This window comes from Lepidochelys olivacea, assembly GCF_965140295.1.
Source record: "Lepidochelys olivacea isolate rLepOli2 genome assembly, chromosome: 1".
Lineage (NCBI taxonomy): Eukaryota > Metazoa > Chordata > Testudines > Cheloniidae > Lepidochelys > Lepidochelys olivacea.
Window position 1 is genome coordinate 248,760,365 of NC_140411.1, and position 19,557 is coordinate 248,779,921.

Genomic DNA, 19,557 nt, shown 5'->3' on the forward strand with positions numbered 1-19,557 from the left:
AGAAAGAGGTTGGCAATGTTAAACACTTCAGTACTTACGCATCTCTTGGCCCTTCCTGAGAGAGATCAAAGACTTGGCGTGGATTCAAGTACCACATGAACATCTGGAGAACCTTAGTGCCCTGTTAGGATAGAAAATGGAAGGAAAAGAAATGAGCGAATGAGCTAATGACTCTTATACGTAATAATATTTATTATTATTAACTTAATCTTCGTAGTACCTTTCATTCATTTGTGCTTTACAGAACAAAAGCAAACAAAAAAAGGAGTATTTACTAGCAAGCCAAAACAAAAGCCATCCATTGTGACAGATGATTGCCCTAGAGAACAATCACGTGACCTACCATCCCACTCTTTCTGTATTTGTAGCCTCTTGGGGCAGGGACTCTCTTTTTATTCTGTGTTTTTACAGTGCCTGGCACAATGGGGTCACGGCCCATGACTCAAGCTCTTAGGTCTTCAGGTAATATGAATAACAACAACAACATATTTCAGAGTAGCATCTGATGAAGTGAGCTGTAGCTCACGAAAGCTTATGCTCAAATAAATTTATTAGTCTCTAAGGTGCCACAAGTCCTCCTTTTCTTTTAGCAGTGACATATGTCCATTGAATTTAGAATGCAGATGTGTTGTGGCTTCAAATTCACAGTAGAGCTAGTTGGAAAAACTGTGATGGAACCATTTTCCATCAGAAAACCCAGTTATGGCAAAATCAAGATGTTTTGTGAAATAGTTCCCAGTTTGCTGAAATTTTGTTTTCGAGAAAAGCATACAAAAAAAAGTTCTGGCAGTGTTGAAACATCCCATTTCAACATTTCCTGAAACAAGCATTTTTATTTTTCATTTAAAAATGATGTTTCATTTCAACATTTTATTTTATATTATAATAGAATATAAATGTTTTAAAAGGTCAAAATCAAAACTAAACAACAAATATTTCAGAATTTTCCTTTGCAGGGAATTTTGAAATTTTTGTAATGACGTGTAAACCCACTGTTTACTTCAGCTCTACTTGCATGACTAAAGTGTTCAGCCTGCTGCTGACAGCTTGATAATGGAGCAATATGCCTAAGCAACTGTGTCATGCTTTGAAACTCAGTTTTCTAGAGCTCCGTTTCCGACATATTTACAGTTCAGGACTATGTGGCTTTCCAACAGACAGTACGCGGCCAAGGGATGTTGGGAGATTTCTCTGATTAAACCAAACCAATGGTGGGACAGGAGGATGACTGGCAATTACTCTGGAGAATCGGAGAGCTCCATTTCTGTGGAAAGACTGAGGTTTCCTGAAAGACTCCAAGCCACTATTCTGGTTTCCTCTCAAAGAATCAAAACCTGGGAGGAAGATCACACAGAACAATCCAAACCTCAATTCAGGTGGGAAGAAGATTTACTGGGAAGGGTCCAGTCCTCCATTCTAGGAGTCTGCATCCCAGGTCACATGCAACCCTCCCTTTCTGTGCCTCACCTGAAATCACTTCATGACACATAATTTAAAGGAATTTGTAGAAACTTTCCCACGCAGATCAAGTTGATGCCTTTACCTGATTCCCTCCACTTTTTGGATTGACAAACACCAGCAGTGGTTTCATGAGAAGCGAAGAGATGGGCTTTATCACAAATGGTCGGCCTTTGTTTTCCTGCAAAATCAGAAGTGGTAGAGTACTTTAATTAGAGCTATGCAAAACTAATGCTAAAATCTCTAGTAAAAAAAAAATCACAAAGCATTCTCAATTTTGTTTTTAGATGCTTTTGTGGTCATGAAAGCCACTAGATTAACAATCCCTGTGACCTTTAGTCAGAAAACAGCCATAGCATATAGACGACAAGATTCCCTGTGCACCCCCTCATCACGCCTCAACTATTCAGCCTAGCCTATTCTACCTAGAGAACGAATCTATGCAACCCATCTAAAGATGGGAGGATAGGTCAACCTGGGCTGGCTGATTGATAGACATGCTGGATTTTAACTGGCAGGCTAGAGATAAAAATATCCATTCAGTCCACCGTTCAAATAATATTAATTAGGACTTACCTCATTGCTTCTTTTGCTGGCTTTTCTTTTAAAGGACGTTCTCTTCTTCCGCCGGGTTGAAGTTTTTAATGAGTTCTATGAAAAAGAAAAAAAAAAGGATACATGGAAAGCAAAACAAAAATCAAGTCAGCCCCAGAAGTAGCCTCATTTAAGAAGCTCCTTCATGCATAGTCCACTTGGAGAATGATACAGTGTCTGGCACATGCTTGAAGTTTAGATCACATGCGTCTCATGCTTTACGCTTCCACACCACCGTTGATGGAGAAAGCCACACACGGAGACCAGACTGGTGCTTTGAAACTGGAAGCTTTCCCACGCCGTGGGGAGAAAAATCTCAGATACTCCCATAGACTCACATAACACCACATGTTGTACCTGCCAACCCTCCCAATAGGGGTAGGAGACGCCCGTTTTCCCTCCGGGGCTCCAGTCTCCTTCCCAATCAGGCTCGTCTCCTGGTATGGAGACCACCTGCACAAAAATGTAATAAAACATGATAAAATGAGCTATTTTTTCATGTTTAAAAAACAAAACAAAACAAAAGCAAAACAAAACAAAACCCCAGTTTGAGCTATGGTGACCACCCTAACTCAACATAATGCATGCCACCACTGCATATGATGCTGGCAGACAAAGTCAAATCTGGCCTACCATGAAACTAGTGTAATAATCTGATAGAGAACCTTCTCTGAATTTTTAATATTTAAGGGTTTCATTTTTCTAAAACAAAAACAAACAAAAATCTCTGCCACTCTACTGCTGAAAAAATAGTTAAAACAAATAGATATTTTGTAGGACCTACCAAAAAATTCCATCAGCAACAGCAGTTAACTAAAAATACTTGTCTTGCCATGAGTGCAGGGGACTGGACTAGATGACCTCTGAGGTCCCTTCCAGTCCTATGATTCTATGGGGAGAAAAAAAAAACTATTCCCCAGAATGGCGCAAACTTCATTGATGGTGGACCACAGAAATGTGCTGATGTGGTCAGGGCCACTTTTCGTTTTTTAATTGCTGCAGTTGTTGAATTAAAATAGCCATATCCCTATAAATTTTCTCCCTATTCATGTAGCGCTGAGTTTCAGATGAGTTGAAAACACTGCAAAAATGGACTTTCCCCACAGTATTTCAGCTTAGTCTATTCAAAACTAGGAAGTACAGTGGGGCAGAAAATTAAAAGAAAAAGTGCAGAACTTCTAACCTCAAGAAGTGAACAAGTTCCATTCTTTTCTTTTCCCCAAAAAGTTCAAGTCAGTCTTATTTTATCCAAATTGATCTAGACATCCCTACTGAGAAAAGTTTCACTGGCCCAGAGACTTGTGAGTGGACACGGCAAAGCTATTCATCAGAATCGGCTGTTTTTACTCAACCTTCGTCTTCAGCCAACAACCCCATTGCATTAAATAGTGTATTTACTGGATTCATTGCTTGATTCCCCAATGACCAGCTCTGGCGTTTCAAACCAGCCAATTTTCCTGTTGCATTTCACCATGCATAAAGGGATCGGCATTCACATCGCACTCCCGGTCAGTACCCACCCAAGCCAGGGAAGCTAATGATCCAACCAGAGGACCAAATTTGGTTATGAATCCTGGTCACATGCCACCTGAGGCATGTTGCACCTATGCTAAGAAGCAGGAGACTGGCTCTATAAAAGTGCTCTAAACTTCCCCTAATTTGGTGCATATGAACATGCACAAGAAAGCATCATTTGTTATTAGGCTGCACTGACAGGGGTAGGTGGATGGATCATATATATCCTACTGTTTTTTTCATTCTCAAACAGTGCAATCTGACTGAAGGAGGATATGAAGTTTAAAATCAGTGTAATGAACCAAAAAACATTTCTCCATCTGTAGTAATCACTGTAGAGATTCTTAGATTCATTCTTCAGATCTTCTCCCTGGGAGGATTTTTTCTTGAAACCTTGTCACTGAGCTAGACGCAGTGTGGCCTAGTGGACAGAGCACTGGACTGGAACTCAGGAGATCTGGCCTATATTCCCAGCACTGCCACTGGCCTGCTGGGTGACCTTGGGAAAATCAGTGAAACCCAGAGAGAGAAGGGTTACGTGGAGAGTCACAGTGAGCCTCTGAGGCTAGCGAAATCCGCCAGGAAACACGGGTCCCACGGAGGCAAGGACAGAGCTTTGTACAACGGTGAGCTAAAGAAGTTGTTGCATGTGCCATCTTGTCCATATCAAAGCCTTTCTTCTCCACAGGAAGAGTATGGGTGTTTTGACAAAAACTAAATGCTATTCAGTGAAATTCCACCTACAGTAAAGAACACCTATAAATGGATAGGCCTGTATGTAAGTCCTGGATAGTCTCTAAAAGAGGAAAAAAATCTCCTTGGTGGCAATAATTTTGTCCTTCTTCAAAGATATAAAGCACAGATCATAGTATGTCATGGTCATTGGAAGTGTTCCAAGCCCACTTAGATAGATCTATGGAAGGAGTAGGACAGGGCCCTCCTTGAGTAATGTCAGGTGGTGAACTGACAGTCTTAGGTAGATCCTTTTATCTAGAATGCTTCAGATTTAATTTTCAGAGGTTCTGAGCCTCAGTATCTCCAAATTACTTGAATGGGAGCAGCAGGTGCACAGCACCGATGAAAATCTGACCCTATGATCTTCAGGCAGTTCACAAACTGAAATAAGGTACAGATAACAGTCTCACATCACTGGCTTCAGCCAGCAATAAAGTAAGAAGAGAGAGTAGCCCAGTAGTAGACAGCTTTTGCAAGCTCCTAAGGAAGGTTCCTAAGAGAAAGGAAAAAATCAGATTCACTCACCTTGATCATAAACCCTTTCTCAGCATTGGGACCCAGTTACAATTACTGCCTCTACTTTGTATCCAGAACCTCAGAAGAAGGGCTGGCTCTGTAACTTCATCACCCAGATCCTTCTCATCAACTGCTCCTCTCTCCAACATGCACACACACAGGCACACATAGCAAGTCTGTTTAACAACATTCAGGCTGCCACGTATCAAAATATAAAAAAGGACACTAGCCACTGTAGATACCTGGAGTTGCTAACTGGAACAGGTAATTTATTTGAACTCCAGGAAACCAGACCCAGAGGCACTGAAAATTGTGAGAGACTACAGAAGAGGCTCACACAATGAACATCATGAAGGAGGTATTGAGAATTTGACATCTTTGTAAATGGGTCATTACATACAGGGATACCACCTGTTACAAAATTATCCAAACTGTTCTGAATTTCCTTCATCCTGCAAATAGAAGCTTGCAAGAAGGAAAAACTCCCCATTTTAGAACAGGCAGCAAGTCAACTAGAGCAAACTGACCTTATTCAATTACATCAGGATGTTGCATCACCAAGACACTGCTGGGAGTGAGAAAGAGGTCTATTCTTTATTTAGAGTATTAGGAAGATGATGACCCATGGTCCATATAATGATCATGGAAAAACAATAAAAACAGAAAATAAAACTAGGTGAAGAGTCTCTTCATGAAGCTGTCTTGTTTGCTCAGAAACAACCACCAAAAGGAAGTAAGAGGCATTGCTAGAATCCATTTTAAATTAGTAGAAAATCCAGTCCAGGACTTACCTGTGACCAGTCTGAGTTGTTAATAAGTGGAGCTGAGCAAATAATTTACAGTAAAAATGTTACTAGATATATTTATTATGGTCATGGAACATCTACAAACAGATTTCTGTTTCCACGTATTTATTCATTCATTAAATTTCCTCTAATTTATTTATGAGTTTTTCTTTATTTTCTCCATGGATTGATTGCTGTGAATGTCTGATACTATCAGAAATCTAGACTGTGTAAATGGGTTAGAAATGGTCAAGTCATTCACAAGTTAGAGCTGGTCAGAAACCAGTGGTGGGGGGGCAGTTTCAGTGGAAAATTTTGACTTTTCACTGAAAGACTGAAAATTTAAAACTTTTCAATTTTTCAGCTGAAAAGTCAGAATGTTCTAGAGAAAGATAACTTTCTGTGGAAAATTTCATTTAGTCAAAAAAGCAATTTCTCCATCAAAAAACAGGGTTTTTTTCTGGCTCTTTTATCAGGAGGAGGGATACCTGAAGACACTGGGGCTTTGAATCTCCCAGGAAGAAGTGGCTAGAGCTGATCAGAAAATACCAATTATTTCTTGCAGCAAATTTCCTTTTAATTGGTTTTGTTTTGTTTTTAATCTAATCTAACAAATTTTTTTAATGAAAAATGAAAATAAAACTGAACATAGTTTGGTTTTCAAAAGTGGTTTTGGTAAACAAATGCTCAATGTTTAATCAACAACTTAACCAAAAAAAAAGAGTCAGGTTTCCATTTTTTTGTCCAAAAATTGAAAAACGTCAGCCAAAATGGGGACTTTCTGAACAAATGTTTGTTATGGTCTAAAAGCCTTCCCCCTCTACCGCATCCAACTCCTTAAAAATTGTTCCTTTGAAAATATTTTGACCTGCTTGTGATGGGGCACACCCCCATTCCAATCAGTAGAAGGCTAATGAAGTCCTCTGAGCTCAATCCTTACCAAACATACACACCTTCAGAGCCTGCTCCAGTTGAAGGAAGCAAGTTTAAAATGGAGAGCTGCACACAGGAAGAGGCAGCAACCAGGAGGGAACAAGCTGACTATTGTTACAGAGTAACTGAGAGGGAAACAGCTAACAAGCCTCTACTGCCCAAAGACTTACCAAAACCCCCAAAAGACCTTGGAAAGGTCGAAAGGGCTTTGAACCTGCCTGAGTGTGACCCCCAAGAAAAGCCCTGCCTACCACATGGCTTTAGAGGTAGCATATAAACAGTGCTTGCTAGGAAATTTTTAAAATACTAAAGAAGTGGGTGCATCTGAAGTAGTGGGTTTTTTACCCACGAAAGCTTATGCCCAAATAAATCTGTTAGTCTTTAAGGTGCCACCAGACTCCTCGTTGTTTTTGTGGATACAGACTAACATGGCTACCCCTCTGATATTTAAAATACTAAACTTTTCCCTATCGGGGTCACACGGACCTTGCTCAAGGCACTGTTATCTCAGAAATAAGGCTACTATATGATCTAGAGGCTAGGGGCAATTTAAAAGTAATTTTGTCTCCACACTTTCACCCAAAGTAACTGCATGTGCATGTATGATTCTAGTAGCAAATGAGACAGTGAGATCCTATTCTGATTCAGTTAGCTCTATGCCGGGACTCTGCTGAGAGTTTTTGGGAGCCCTGTCACCCTTCTGTACTAAGCATCATCCTATCATATCTAAAAAACTCTAAATTGCTCAAGACAGGGTACTTTGATATCTCTCACAGAGTGCCACGGATTCAGGTGCAGCTCCACAGGAGATGTAATCTGGGGAAAATTGGAATGGGGACACATCCTCCCAAAACAGTCAGTGAGTAATGGGATGAAGGGCTTATGCTCTTCCTCCACAGTATAGGATATACAGAGCTAGTGAAGATTTTTTTTCAACATAATTTATTTTGGGGGAAGGCAAAAATTGCTTGTTTTTTAAAGAAAAATATGTTTTTTGGTGAAAAATAATTAACTGGAGCTGACTGAAAATTTTCTAATTTTGAACAAAAAAAATGAAAAACATGGCAATATTATTCACAAGAAATACCACAGAAAATTTATCCCACTTTTTGACCAGCTATGGAACTGGTCAAAAACATTCCAAGTCAGACATTTTTCAAAGGAAAAAAAGACAATTTTTCCAAAAAAAAATTCACCATTTCCCCCTATCTCCCAACCAGCTCAACTGTAATTGTGTTTAAAAAAAAAAAAGATTAATTTCAAAATATATATATTTTTTATCTTTTTTCTGACATTTTTATTAAAACATTATCAAAATGGTTATTGAAATGTTTTGTTTACCAACAACTAGAAATTCAGTAAACAAAAAATGCAATAACCATTTTGATACTATTTTCAATTTTTTTTGAAAAATATTCTATTTAAAAACAATCTTGAAAGACTTTGACAAAGCTGAAAATGAGACCATTTCAAACACCTTGGATGAGAAATAACATTGACATTTTAAAGTCTTTTGTGAAAATAGGCTTTCATTTTTTAACCAGCTGTAGGGTCCAGACAGTGCTGCTGACACTAAAGAATGAAACTGAAGAGGGCAGCATGGAGACAACAGAGGGCAAATAGCAGGAGCTCGGAAACAGCAGGAGGCAGGCTGACTGGCCACCGCCTTATCTAGATAACTATAAAGGTGCCAGGGAAAAAAAGAAGAGTCCTTCTATCAAATATATCTGTCTACGACCTTCCCACCCAACTTGATAGCCAGACAGAAGACTGGGACAGGGACATCACAAGGATGAGCACTGACCCCTAGTAAACTATACTTACAAGATGGGGGACTCTACCTTGGGAAGCAGTGACTGAAGAGGCCATGGTGGATCAGCAGATGAACATGAGCTCCCAGTGCAGTGCTGTGGCCAAAAAGGCTCATGTCATGCTTGGAGTATGAAAGAGGAAAGAGTTTATATTACCTCTGTATTTGGTACTGGTGCGGCTGCTGCTGAAATACGTCCAGTTCTAATATCCACAATTCAAAAAGGACATTGATAAATTTGAGAGAGTTCAGAGCAGAGGCACGAGAATGATTAAAGGCCTAGAAAATATGTCTTATAACTGAAGCTAGAGAAATTCAGATTGGAAATAAGGCATAAATAGTTAACAGTGAGTGTAATTAACCATTGGAATAATTTACCAAGGGTTGTGGTGATTCGATATCACTGCCAATTTTAAAATCAAGATTGGATGATTTTCTAAAAGATACGCTATACTTTAAAAAGTAGTTATTTCAGAGAAGTTCTCCAGTCTGTATTATACAGGAGATCAGGCTAGATGATGCCAGTGGTCCCTTCTGGCCTTGGAATCTATGAATCTATACAGTCCTACTTGGATTGGCTTTTCCCACCATGATTTGGGCTTCCTTGGTGGGTTTTGGTTGGTTGGCTTTTTACATTCCTGGGGGCTCCTGATCAGACTCTGCCATTAGCATTCAGCCCTTTGAGAGGTTTCCACCACAAGAGAGCATCTATTCTGGTGGTTCTTCCTTCAAGCAGCCTGTCAGAGGTCTCTGGATCACTTGATTAAGATAGATTCAGTAATCTGAGGACTGGTGGCTTGGCATTTTTGTCACAGCGCATTTTGTGACATAAGGTCATGGGGCTACAGAGAAGCAACACAGGCATAAAAACAGCATACTGCCACTGCGGGGAGCCTGGGTAGTTAGGCTATCCCATGCACAGGTTGTGTGCCATGTAGCACAGAATCAAGTCTCACTTATTGTGGCAAGGGGCCACCCTAAGCAGGATACCTGGTAGGTTCTGGGGAACTCAACACATGGGGCTGGCAAGAGAACTAACTTTCCCATCCGCTATTTCCCATGTCCCTTTTCTGATCTATCCCAATAATTTAAGTTAAACTGGGTATTATCAATAAAAATGGCTGTGTCCTTCGCATCACACACCAGTGTTGTGCATTCACTCTGAATAGGAGTCCAGGGATAAATTACACCAAGTACATTGCATTTACTGTTCTGAATTATCAATCATCCCCCCACATGCAAAGTAGCTCCATTTGCTCGGGTGGCCCTATGCATGAAGAATGCAGTCAGCGCCTTCTCTGGAAAGGGGCTCTGGAAACCCTTTTTCCCCTGCTGTGTTGAGCAATGTCTTATCCCATCTAAAATATAGCAAATCTTGTGCAAACGCTGACAAGTTGAAAACTCATTATCTGCAAGCATTTAACCATGGAAGCTTAATGTTCAGCAAGCATTCATGTGTGTAAAACATGATCGTCCAAACATCCATGGAAAGTGAATGCAAAAGGGAAGTGAGCACAGCCATGGCCAATTCATGTTGCAATTCAACTGAATATTTGTGGAAAGCTTTTTTCCTGTATTTGCTCAGCTCTACTTAGTGAAACATGCTCGAGTACCTAAAACATAGAGGAGTCTTGCAGTCCATTAGATGAGCTTTCAATAAGAAGAATGAACTGGATTGCTTAGTGCTAAAATCAGGTTAATCACTTTTTGCCCCAAACCAGACAATGAAAGAATTCTTCCGGAGGGGTAGATGAAAGAGTAAGATAGAGGTTCATAATCATCATGGGTGTAGCTGGGTGTGAGGGGCATGGACAGGGCAAACAAACATGCTTTTGTGGAGGAGTAACCAGGAGCAGAAGCCAGGCTCGCCCTGAGCTGCCAAACAGCATCAGAAATGGACATCAGCATGCAGTTACCTGAGCTTTCTTCACCTTAATGATCCAGGTGGGAGGCACAATGACAGCAGCATGAGCCCCCAGGGAACACGGCTCCTCGATGTGATGTAACATGAAGCAGGTGACTTTGTTGTGAAACTAGCGAAGGGAGAGCAGAGCCATCAGTGAGGTGGACAGAGTGCAAGAAAAAGGAGAAAGAGGGAGAGAAAAAGGTATGGTGGGGACAGAAGAAACAGGTTGATGTGTGAGGCACTGAGGATTATACCCAGCTCAACTTCTTTTCCCAGTCCTCTGGACCACGAGAGCCTCAGGAACATTAACAAGAAAAAAACCCACCTCCCCATTTTCTCATCCCTTGTCAGACGTGTCCCCTACCCACAAAAGACACCCCTGCTTACATACAGATAACTGTAGTAAGACCAAATTCTAAACAGGCAATAGTATACAAAATGGGAATCCCTTGTTCTCTGAACCAGGAACAGCAATGGAGTGCTTGAGAGCTAACCCTCTCATTTACCCCAGGAATGGCCTTGTTATACTCCAAAAGGAAGGAGCCACAGTCAGCTCTCCTCCACCAGAAGAACAGACTACCCAGGTGTAGCATCCTCAGGGAAAAGGAATAGAAAAGGTGATCCTAGGGGGCTCTTTTCCCCCTAATAAATGAGCACAGGACAAATAAAGTCAAACATGATGATCCTGTGTGGGCAAAACTACCCCCACCATTTACACAGCCCCATCTCTCAACTTCAGTTCTAGCCACTTACCGCCTGCTTGCACCAGGAACAACTGATGGCCACAATCTCTTTACTGTGGAAGGAGAATTTTTGCTGAAATCCCTAGGATGGTAGGAAGAGATAGGAGAGGAAGGGTTAAGCTGCTTTCCATCACATCAAAATACTTCTCATCACATGAGAAAGTTTAGCATCTTTAACTTTTGACACATGACTGAGCTAGATCAGTTCAGGGTGGTCATATACAGTCTTTCACATCTCTTGGATGTCCTATGAATGGACTAAGGTCCCTGGGGGCTCTGAACTGTTGCACATTACTGTAATCAACAGAATATCATGACATACACAGTTCATAAACACCCATCAGGTTAAATCCACTGTTGTTATTTAGCTCCCTACTATTATGGAGTGCCATGGTTAAGGTTATTACTGAGTTTCCATTATATAACCAATTTTGGCCTCCACGATAAAATCCATTAACAAACATCTTATCAGTCTCAAAGTCAGAAGATTCTACCAGGGGACAAGATAGTATTTTATGGAAAATTTGAAGTGACTCATATCATTTAATATATGTAATATTGAATTATAATACCATAAAAACAGAGGTATTGGACACACTTCCCGAATTTGTCTTCCCCCCACCCCAACTTTGTAGCAATAAAAAGAAGACTCAGTAGAGAGACAGAACCTACTTTCATATATTTTAATAGACCTGCATGAAATTTAGAATATCCATCCTGCAGGAAATACCAATATTTCAACATTTGTATTGTCTCATATCTGAATGTAAAGTTAAAATTTCAAAAAAAAATTTATAGAATGTAAATTTCAAAACCTTTAAATTTAGATATTTTCAATCAAAGCATTTAAACAATCCCAAAATCAAAATGTTTCATTTCAGTTTGTTGAAATGACCCAGAACACTTTGCTTTGAGTCATTTCAACTTTAAATTGAATATTCCAATTGTGGCACTTTGCCTTGTGGGAGTTGTAGTTCATGAGGCTGATGCCAGCACTCTTCCATGTGGGCCAGGCTCCCTGGCTAGACTACCTCTCCCCGGATGCACCCAGAATCATGCGACACCCATGACGTACCACACAGAGCCTGGGAAGAGGAAAATCCACATGGAGTATGGGAAATGTAGTCCTCCAGGGAGCTCAGCCAATAGAAGAAAATGAGGGCCTCAGCTATGACTACCATTAGCAATGTGCTGATAGGGAAATGCAGTTCGATGTTTATAGGGTGACCAGATGTCCCAATATTTGGGCCTGTGTCTTATATAGCCTCCTTTTATCGCCCACCCCTGTCCCAATTTTTCACACTTGCTGTCTGGTCACCCTATACTGAACTGATTCAAACAATGTTTCAGGTCAGCTCAACAAAACACAATATTCCAATCTGAGTCAAATCAAGTCAAAACAAAATATTTTGTTCAAATTTTTCCATCAGAAAATCAATTTTTTTCCACAAAGCTGAGATTTTGCCATTGAAAATTTCGATTTGGCAGAAACTGCATTTTTAATCAGAAAAAAATCCCAATGGAAAATTCCCAACCAGTTCTATGCTTTAAGGCCAGAAGGGACAATTAAATCATCAAGTATGATAGCATGTATAATATAAGCTGTAAAACTTCATCCAGCTACCCCTTATTAAGCCCCATAACTTGTGATTGACAAAAGTATATATTTTCCAGAAAGGCAGCAAGTCTCAATCTGAAGACCTCAAGAAGTGGAGAATTCATCACTTCCCTTGATAGTTTGTTCCAATAGTTAATCACATTCATTATTTAAAAAAATTGTGTTTTATTTCTAATTTAAATTTGTCTGACTTTAACTTCTCGCCTCCCTTGGCTCTTGTTATGCCTTTCTTTGCTAGGTTAAAGAACCTTTTACTATCTGGTATCTTCTCCCCATGAAGGTCAGTGACTTATCCACTGTAATCATATCACCTCTCAATCTTCTTTTTGATAAACTAAGCAGAAAAACTAAGCTTTACTTACTAACAAATTTATTTGAGCATAAGCTTTCGTGAGCTGTAGCTCACGAAAGCTTATGCTCAGATAAATGTGTTAGTCTCTAAGGTGCCACAAGTCCTCCTTTTCTTTTTGCAAATACAGACAAACACGGCTGCTACTCTGAAATCCGTAAGCTTTACTTGAATCCCCAAGCTGACATCCAGTGTCCAGATCCAAAATGGAGTTGTTTGAAGAATTATAAAATTTGATTTAGTAACAGTGCTAGGGAACATCTGCTCCACTGCTTCAGTAATCAGTATGCCTCTTATCGTAGCTTCTGTGCGACGGAGGAGGAGGAGGGCAGGCAGGTACAGAGGAGCAGGCAGATATTATTGTTCAGTGCCATGAAGAGAGAGAATTAAAACAATAAACAAAAATAATCTAACTAGATTATCCAAATTTGGGCCCTTCACTTATCCAAGTCTTTATCTATTTTGTCCCCGCAGGATGTGGTTTATGAGACCACAATCAGCTCTCTGAAGAATGGAATTCTCTCTCTGCCTGGCCAATGTGAGAAGGTGCATGTTGCAGCTGTCTGGCCAATACTTAGCCTAGGCTGTCCCAGACCTGGTCTGCTGTAATCACCATACACCAGAGCCCATGGATCAAATTCAGTCTCCTGAGGCATCACACCTTGGGACCTCCATACCTATACCTGTTTTTTCCCCATTTTTAGTCCCCTACAATCTGTTGATTTCAGGGCTCAGTGGCCCCTCTCTCACCTGAGGGGGCAGGCTTTTCACCATGGTGATGGGCTTCACCCACCAATCCTGTCTATGACATAGGCCCATTGACTTCACAAGCACAAATAGCCCAACTGCTTCCTGATTGGGCAAACCTAGTACATCATTTTATGCGGGCCTAAAAATCCAGTCTCAGATCTACAGTATGTATGACAGGAGTGATAGAGACTGAGGACTGACACTGGGCAGTTAACTGATTACTAATTAAGGGCTTGTCTACACTTAAAACTCTACAGCAGTACAGTTATAGAGTTACAGCTGTGCCACTATAGCACTTCAGTGTAGATGCTGGGGTTCTGCCATCGGCATACGTAATCTACCTCCCTGAGAGGCAGTAACTAGGTAGACAGAAGAATTTTTCCATTGATGTAGCGCTGTCTACTCTGGGGGTTAGGTCATCTTAATTACGTCACTCAGGAATGTGGATTTTTCACACCCGTGAATGATGTAGTTACGCCGATTTAATTTTCTAGTGTAGACCAGGCCTGAGTTTCTTCATTCACTGAGATCTGAGTTTCTTTTAATGTTTCTCATAAATTTAATTCCTCCTTCCTTTGAAAAAAATATTTTGGCCCCTGGTGGATAGAAAGATTTTTTTTCCAAGTTGGTGGAAATACCTGTCTCCCAAACCTGCAACTAAGAAAAAACAAAATCTGGTGCATTTGTTCCAAGGGCCATAAGTGGTATTTTTTTAAACTGAGCAGCTTCCTTTGTTTCTGGGTGAATCGTTTTTTTCATTTATTCTGTAGGCTATTTGATTTCTTACAGCGTTAATAGTGAAAATGATCCAGCAATAAAAATATAATAATGATTATTTTGAAGTAAAATAGCACTATTCTTCCTCTAATTGCTTTACAAATATAAGCTAATCTCTCCTCCTGTCAGGTAAATTAGTAAATATTAAGAACCTGAATTTACATATAGGGAAACTGATGCAGTAAAGTGATTTATCCAAAGCCACAGTGGGAGTTGGTGAAAACAGTGGGATTAAAATATTGGCATTTCCCACTCAATTTCCTCTGATCAGCCTGCTGGCCATTGCCCCAGGCTTCCTCCTGCCTCCCCTCTGAGTAAGATAGAAAACTAGAATTCACTTTTTCTTTGCTGTTCCTGGGTTGGGTTTGCCTCCACTCGCTCCTGAAAGAGATAGAATTATCCCACAAGAAATACATTGCAAGATTTGAGAAACACGAGGATGGAGCACTAACTCCATATTTGAGATGGGGTTGTTGCATTAATGCCTGATTCACCCGTTTCAGGTGTAGTATGTAAAACTACATGTTGTGAGATCTTCTTGTGAAAATAAATCACATCGGTGCAGGATGGAGGAAATATATTTGGAGGAAGAGAGCTCCTGGATCCCCAGATTGCATTGGGATCACAACCTGTCCAAATAATTGGAGTCAAAGTCATATTAGCAGCTTCCCACATGTAAAGGAGCTATAGGCCACTGGTTAATCACCTCTGATTTCTGTTCCCCAATTGATCTATAGAGTGCAGAGCTTGCACTAGACAAAAGCAGACTAAGCAATTGCTTCAGGCCCCAAGCAACTGAAGGGGGCCCCCTATTAATTATTAGTATGTGTTGGTGGGGGAATATTCCTGCTTAGGGCCCCCAGTGGGCCAGCACCAGCACTGATAGGGTGGGACCTCAGGAAAAATCTCATGAGACACTATCCTGTATTAGACCATCGGTCCATATAATCCAGTAACCTACCCCCCTATGCCGCCTCCCAGCAGTGGCCAATGATGCTTCAGAAAGAAGTAAGGAAAAAAAATAAACTAACACACTAAGCAAATGATGTATGCGGAAATTCATTCCTGACCACAGGCTTACGACTAGAAGTACGAGATGTGATTGCTCCTAAATCTTTATCTCAGCTTGAATAATGGTAAGTATTATTAATGTTCATTAAAATATTTTAGCTATCCAATTCCAGCCATAGGATTTGACTGATGACCTCCTAGAATAATGAGATCCACAGAATGAGTAAGCACTTCATGAAACATACTTTCTTCTATTGCTCTAAATTTACTTCCATTTCATTTCATTGACTGTCTCCTTTATCTTGCATGACAGGGGAAGTTAAAGGATGGTTTTAAAGGCAGAAGAACAAAAAAAGTAGGAGCACAAGACAAACAAGTATTTGGTTATAGAGGAGGTCATTTTGCCATTAAAATACAAAGGCATTTTTCTTGTTAGTGTTTTGTTTTATCCTTCCTGGTTTCTGGACAGAGAGCTCTACCAGAACATATGCATGCAAACTTTAACTCTGTGTGTATTAAGATGCTATTCTCTTTGCACGTCTACTGACCTCAACCTCAGGGGAGCCATGTCTTTTGTCCATTCCAGTCCAGACTGGTCATGTGGATACCATGAATATATCAAGTGTTGGTTGTGGTACAACATACACTGACTGTTCTACAAGCATAATGAATCCCTTTGACACCGATACTGGAGATACAAAGCAACTCAGAGAATGGCAGAGGCACAAGAAAACATGGCTCCCATGTCATCGTGTGTCATATCAGCATAAGAATGCTGCATGTAAGCCTCTCACTGCTGGTGCTCACATACCATCTGCCATGAAGAGGATACTGCATCTTACTGCAGCTAGTACCTTAGCTCAATATCCACGGCCAGTTTGTTACATCTGATTTTCTGGTTCTGGCTAAAAAATACATACCACGGAGAACCTGACAAGACATGGGCTCTGCCCTTTGTCCACACAATAATTAACTGCTGAACCTGAAGAAAAGAGAGATTTCTCAGGAAGAGAAGAGAGAGACAGTAGCATAACCTAGTTCTGGAGAAAGGAAGTTATGCTTAGGTGTAAATTAATTTCAGCACCTCTTAGATGCTTGGAGGACTGGAAGATCTGGGAGAAAAGGTCCTATAGGGAGCCAAGTTTTCTCTTATCTTTTCTGTAGCCTTTGGAAATGGGTTTTCAGAGTCTGTACAGCAGAGCATTCATTGACAAATCCAGTCTAACACACTGAGAACAATTACGTATCAGGGATGAAGGAATGGTGCTGGACTATAGTGCACTAGCATTTCACTTCTGGAGATCCGGCATCAGGTCACAAGTAAGATACATTTGCTGTAACCACTTTGGTCCCCATTTGTGCACATCAGAAACCCATCACCCCACTTGGCATGATTATCATTCTCTGCTCAAGAGAGGGCTGGAATAGAATAATTAAATGGTTGGGAAGAGCCACCTGCTGAATTGAATCTAGCAGTGTCGAGAGAATCCTGGCATAACCATTATCATGTACATATGCCCCTTACCTTTCCACACTGCTTGCACTTCCCTTCCTGCCTCCGCCTGTGCACCCAGTGATGTCGGACAAAGTTCTGCAGGAAAGGGACAAAATGAAAGCATTAGTAAATGATAGCATCTTACCTTTACAGAGCACCTTTCATCCCTCATCATTTTCCAGCCATATATATATATACGAGAATCACTTCAGTCATGACTGAATTGCAGTCACTTTTGGAGCAAAACGTGGCAGCCATTAACCAGCAGTACTACCCGCCAGTTTGTACTGGGAAATGAAAACACCACACACAACTGAAAGTGCAGGAGGAATCTAGGTAGACAGCATTCATTACCCAAATTGGAATCTGAACAGAACAACCCCCCTGATACTCTCATACAAAAAGAATAGAGTACAGTCCAGCAAAGACAATTACAGTATCAGCCAAGAGAGAAGAAGTATCCTTAAAGCACTATGTTTACCTATAACATAGGGCCCACTTCTACTCCCCATTGAAGTCAATGGGAGGGGAAGTTCATCAGTGAGTTCAGTGGGAGCTAGGTTTGGTCTTATAAGGCAAGAACATGGGTTGGCCTACAGGTCCACGCAGAGGAACAAGGGGGTGTACGGCGTTCCTTTACTCCCCCACATGGGCTACCCACACTATGGATCACAGCATGGAGGGAAGGAGAGCAGCATCTGCAGGGCTGCTACCTCCCTTTCCATGCATAGTGCCTCAACTTTTTCCCCTCAATACACCAGCCAGCAGAGCTGAGCAAATGTGGAAGGGAATGTAATCTGCATCTAGCATAGGCACCAACTCAGTGAGTGCTCCGGAGAAAAATTGCTCTGCACCCACCAGCAGCTCCAAGCCCCACCGCCCCAGCTCACCTCTGCCTCTGCCTTCTCCTCCTCCCCTGAGTGCACCGCATTCCTGCTTTTCCTCCCAGAGCTTGCTGCCGTGAAACAGCTGTTTTGCAGCATAACAAGCTGTGGGAGGGAGGGGGGAGGAGCGGGAACATGGTGCGCTCAGGGGAGGAGGTGGGGAAGAGGCGGGGCTGGGGCAGGGATTTGGGGAAGGGGTTAGAATGGGGATGGGGTGGGGGCACGAGCACCCACTGGTGCCAGGAGAAGTTGGCGCCTATGGCATCTAGTATAGACTAGTAGCAGATTTCTTCCCCCTGGAGAAACGGAAGAGCCAAAGACATGCTTGTAACTCTAAGGGTATATCTACACTGCAAGTGAAGGGATGACTTTAGCCTGGGTAGGCATACCCATGCTAGCTCTAATGTAGTTAACAGGGGTAACAATAGTTGTGTACATGGGCTAGCAACCAGTGTATGTACCCATGTTCCCCAGTGGGCTTGCACTTGGTTACATCTACACTTGGAGCTAGGGGTGTGACTCCCAGCTAGCAGAGACATATTCATGCTAGTTCTCCCCAGGTTAGCATGCTAAAAATAGTAGTCAGAGTAGCAGCTGTGTTAGTCTGTATCCGCAAAAAGAAAAGGAGGACTTGTGGCACCTGAGAGACGAACCCATTTATTTGAGCATGAGCTTTCAGCTGTAGCTCACGAAAGCTCATGCTCAAATAAATGGGTTCGTCTCTCAGGTGTCACAAGTCCTCCTGTTCTTTTTGAAAAATAGTAGTGTAGCCAGAGTAGCACGGGCAGCAGCAAGTGGCAGCTCAGGCTAACCGTCTTGAGTGTGTACCCATGGGGTCCAGGAGGGTTTGTACTCAGGGCAGCTGGTAACACACTACTACTTTTAGCACACTAGCTCAGTGAGAGCTGGCGTACGTCTGTGCAAGCTGTGGATTGCACCCCTAGCGCCAAGCGTAGATGTAGCCTCGGAGCAGGCTTGGAAGGTTTCACTTTTTATTGGTCAGTGTTGATAAATATCGATTTCACTGTACACAGACAAACCGCCGAAAAATGTTTCCATCGATAGTAATCGACATAGGCAAAGAAATATGCTGCTTGAGATCTTATTGCAGTTTGATTTAAAGCTGTTCGTTTTGTACATTTTGACGCATGATGCTGACAATTTGTGTTTTAACAGTTACAAAGCTTTAGCTTTTTGAATTTCAACATTTATTGTTATTAAATAATTATTGTCTGACCCCCCCCATAATTCCCCCAACTATGAAAATTTAAATTGATAAAAATAATAAATGCTGAAAATCCATGATTTTGTGCAACTGTGAAAATTTAAGTAGATAAAAATGAAAAGACACTTAAAAATAAACATCAATATTAAAGGTCAAAATAATTAAAAAAATAAAAATGAAATCCTGCCAACTCTTCCTAAGAGTCACCAGGTCTGCCCATGGGACAGCACAACTATGCACTGTCCCTTGCTATGGGTTAAGAGTAAACTCTCAGTCTAGCCAATAATTTATGCCATACCCTCTACCCTACACTTTAAAATCTTTTCCTGAACTCTGAAACTTCCTTTTAACAGCTAGTACTATCTGGCTTATCAATAAAGCTGGGATATTACACAAGCAAAACAGCTCTACTTTTTTCCTTCTTTTTCTTTATTAAAAAAAAGTCTAAACATC

The 19,557-nt window shown here is 41.1% G+C and overlaps 1 protein-coding gene across 1 annotated transcript in view; it reads right to left on the reverse strand.

Moving 5' to 3' along the window:
- The window catches only part of DGKI (diacylglycerol kinase iota), a gene marked incomplete at its 5' end in the record, with an annotated part of 284,785 nt that overhangs the window by 134,672 nt on the left and 130,556 nt on the right, over positions 1-19,557 (reverse strand). The window contains 6 exons of the mRNA XM_084617560.1: positions 39-121; positions 1,544-1,639; positions 2,035-2,109; positions 10,263-10,379; positions 11,006-11,077; positions 17,026-17,091. Coding sequence (XP_084473686.1) covers positions 39-121; positions 1,544-1,639; positions 2,035-2,109; positions 10,263-10,379; positions 11,006-11,077; positions 17,026-17,091 — 509 coding nt within the window. The remainder of the gene's footprint in view (positions 1-38; positions 122-1,543; positions 1,640-2,034; positions 2,110-10,262; positions 10,380-11,005; positions 11,078-17,025; positions 17,092-19,557) is intronic.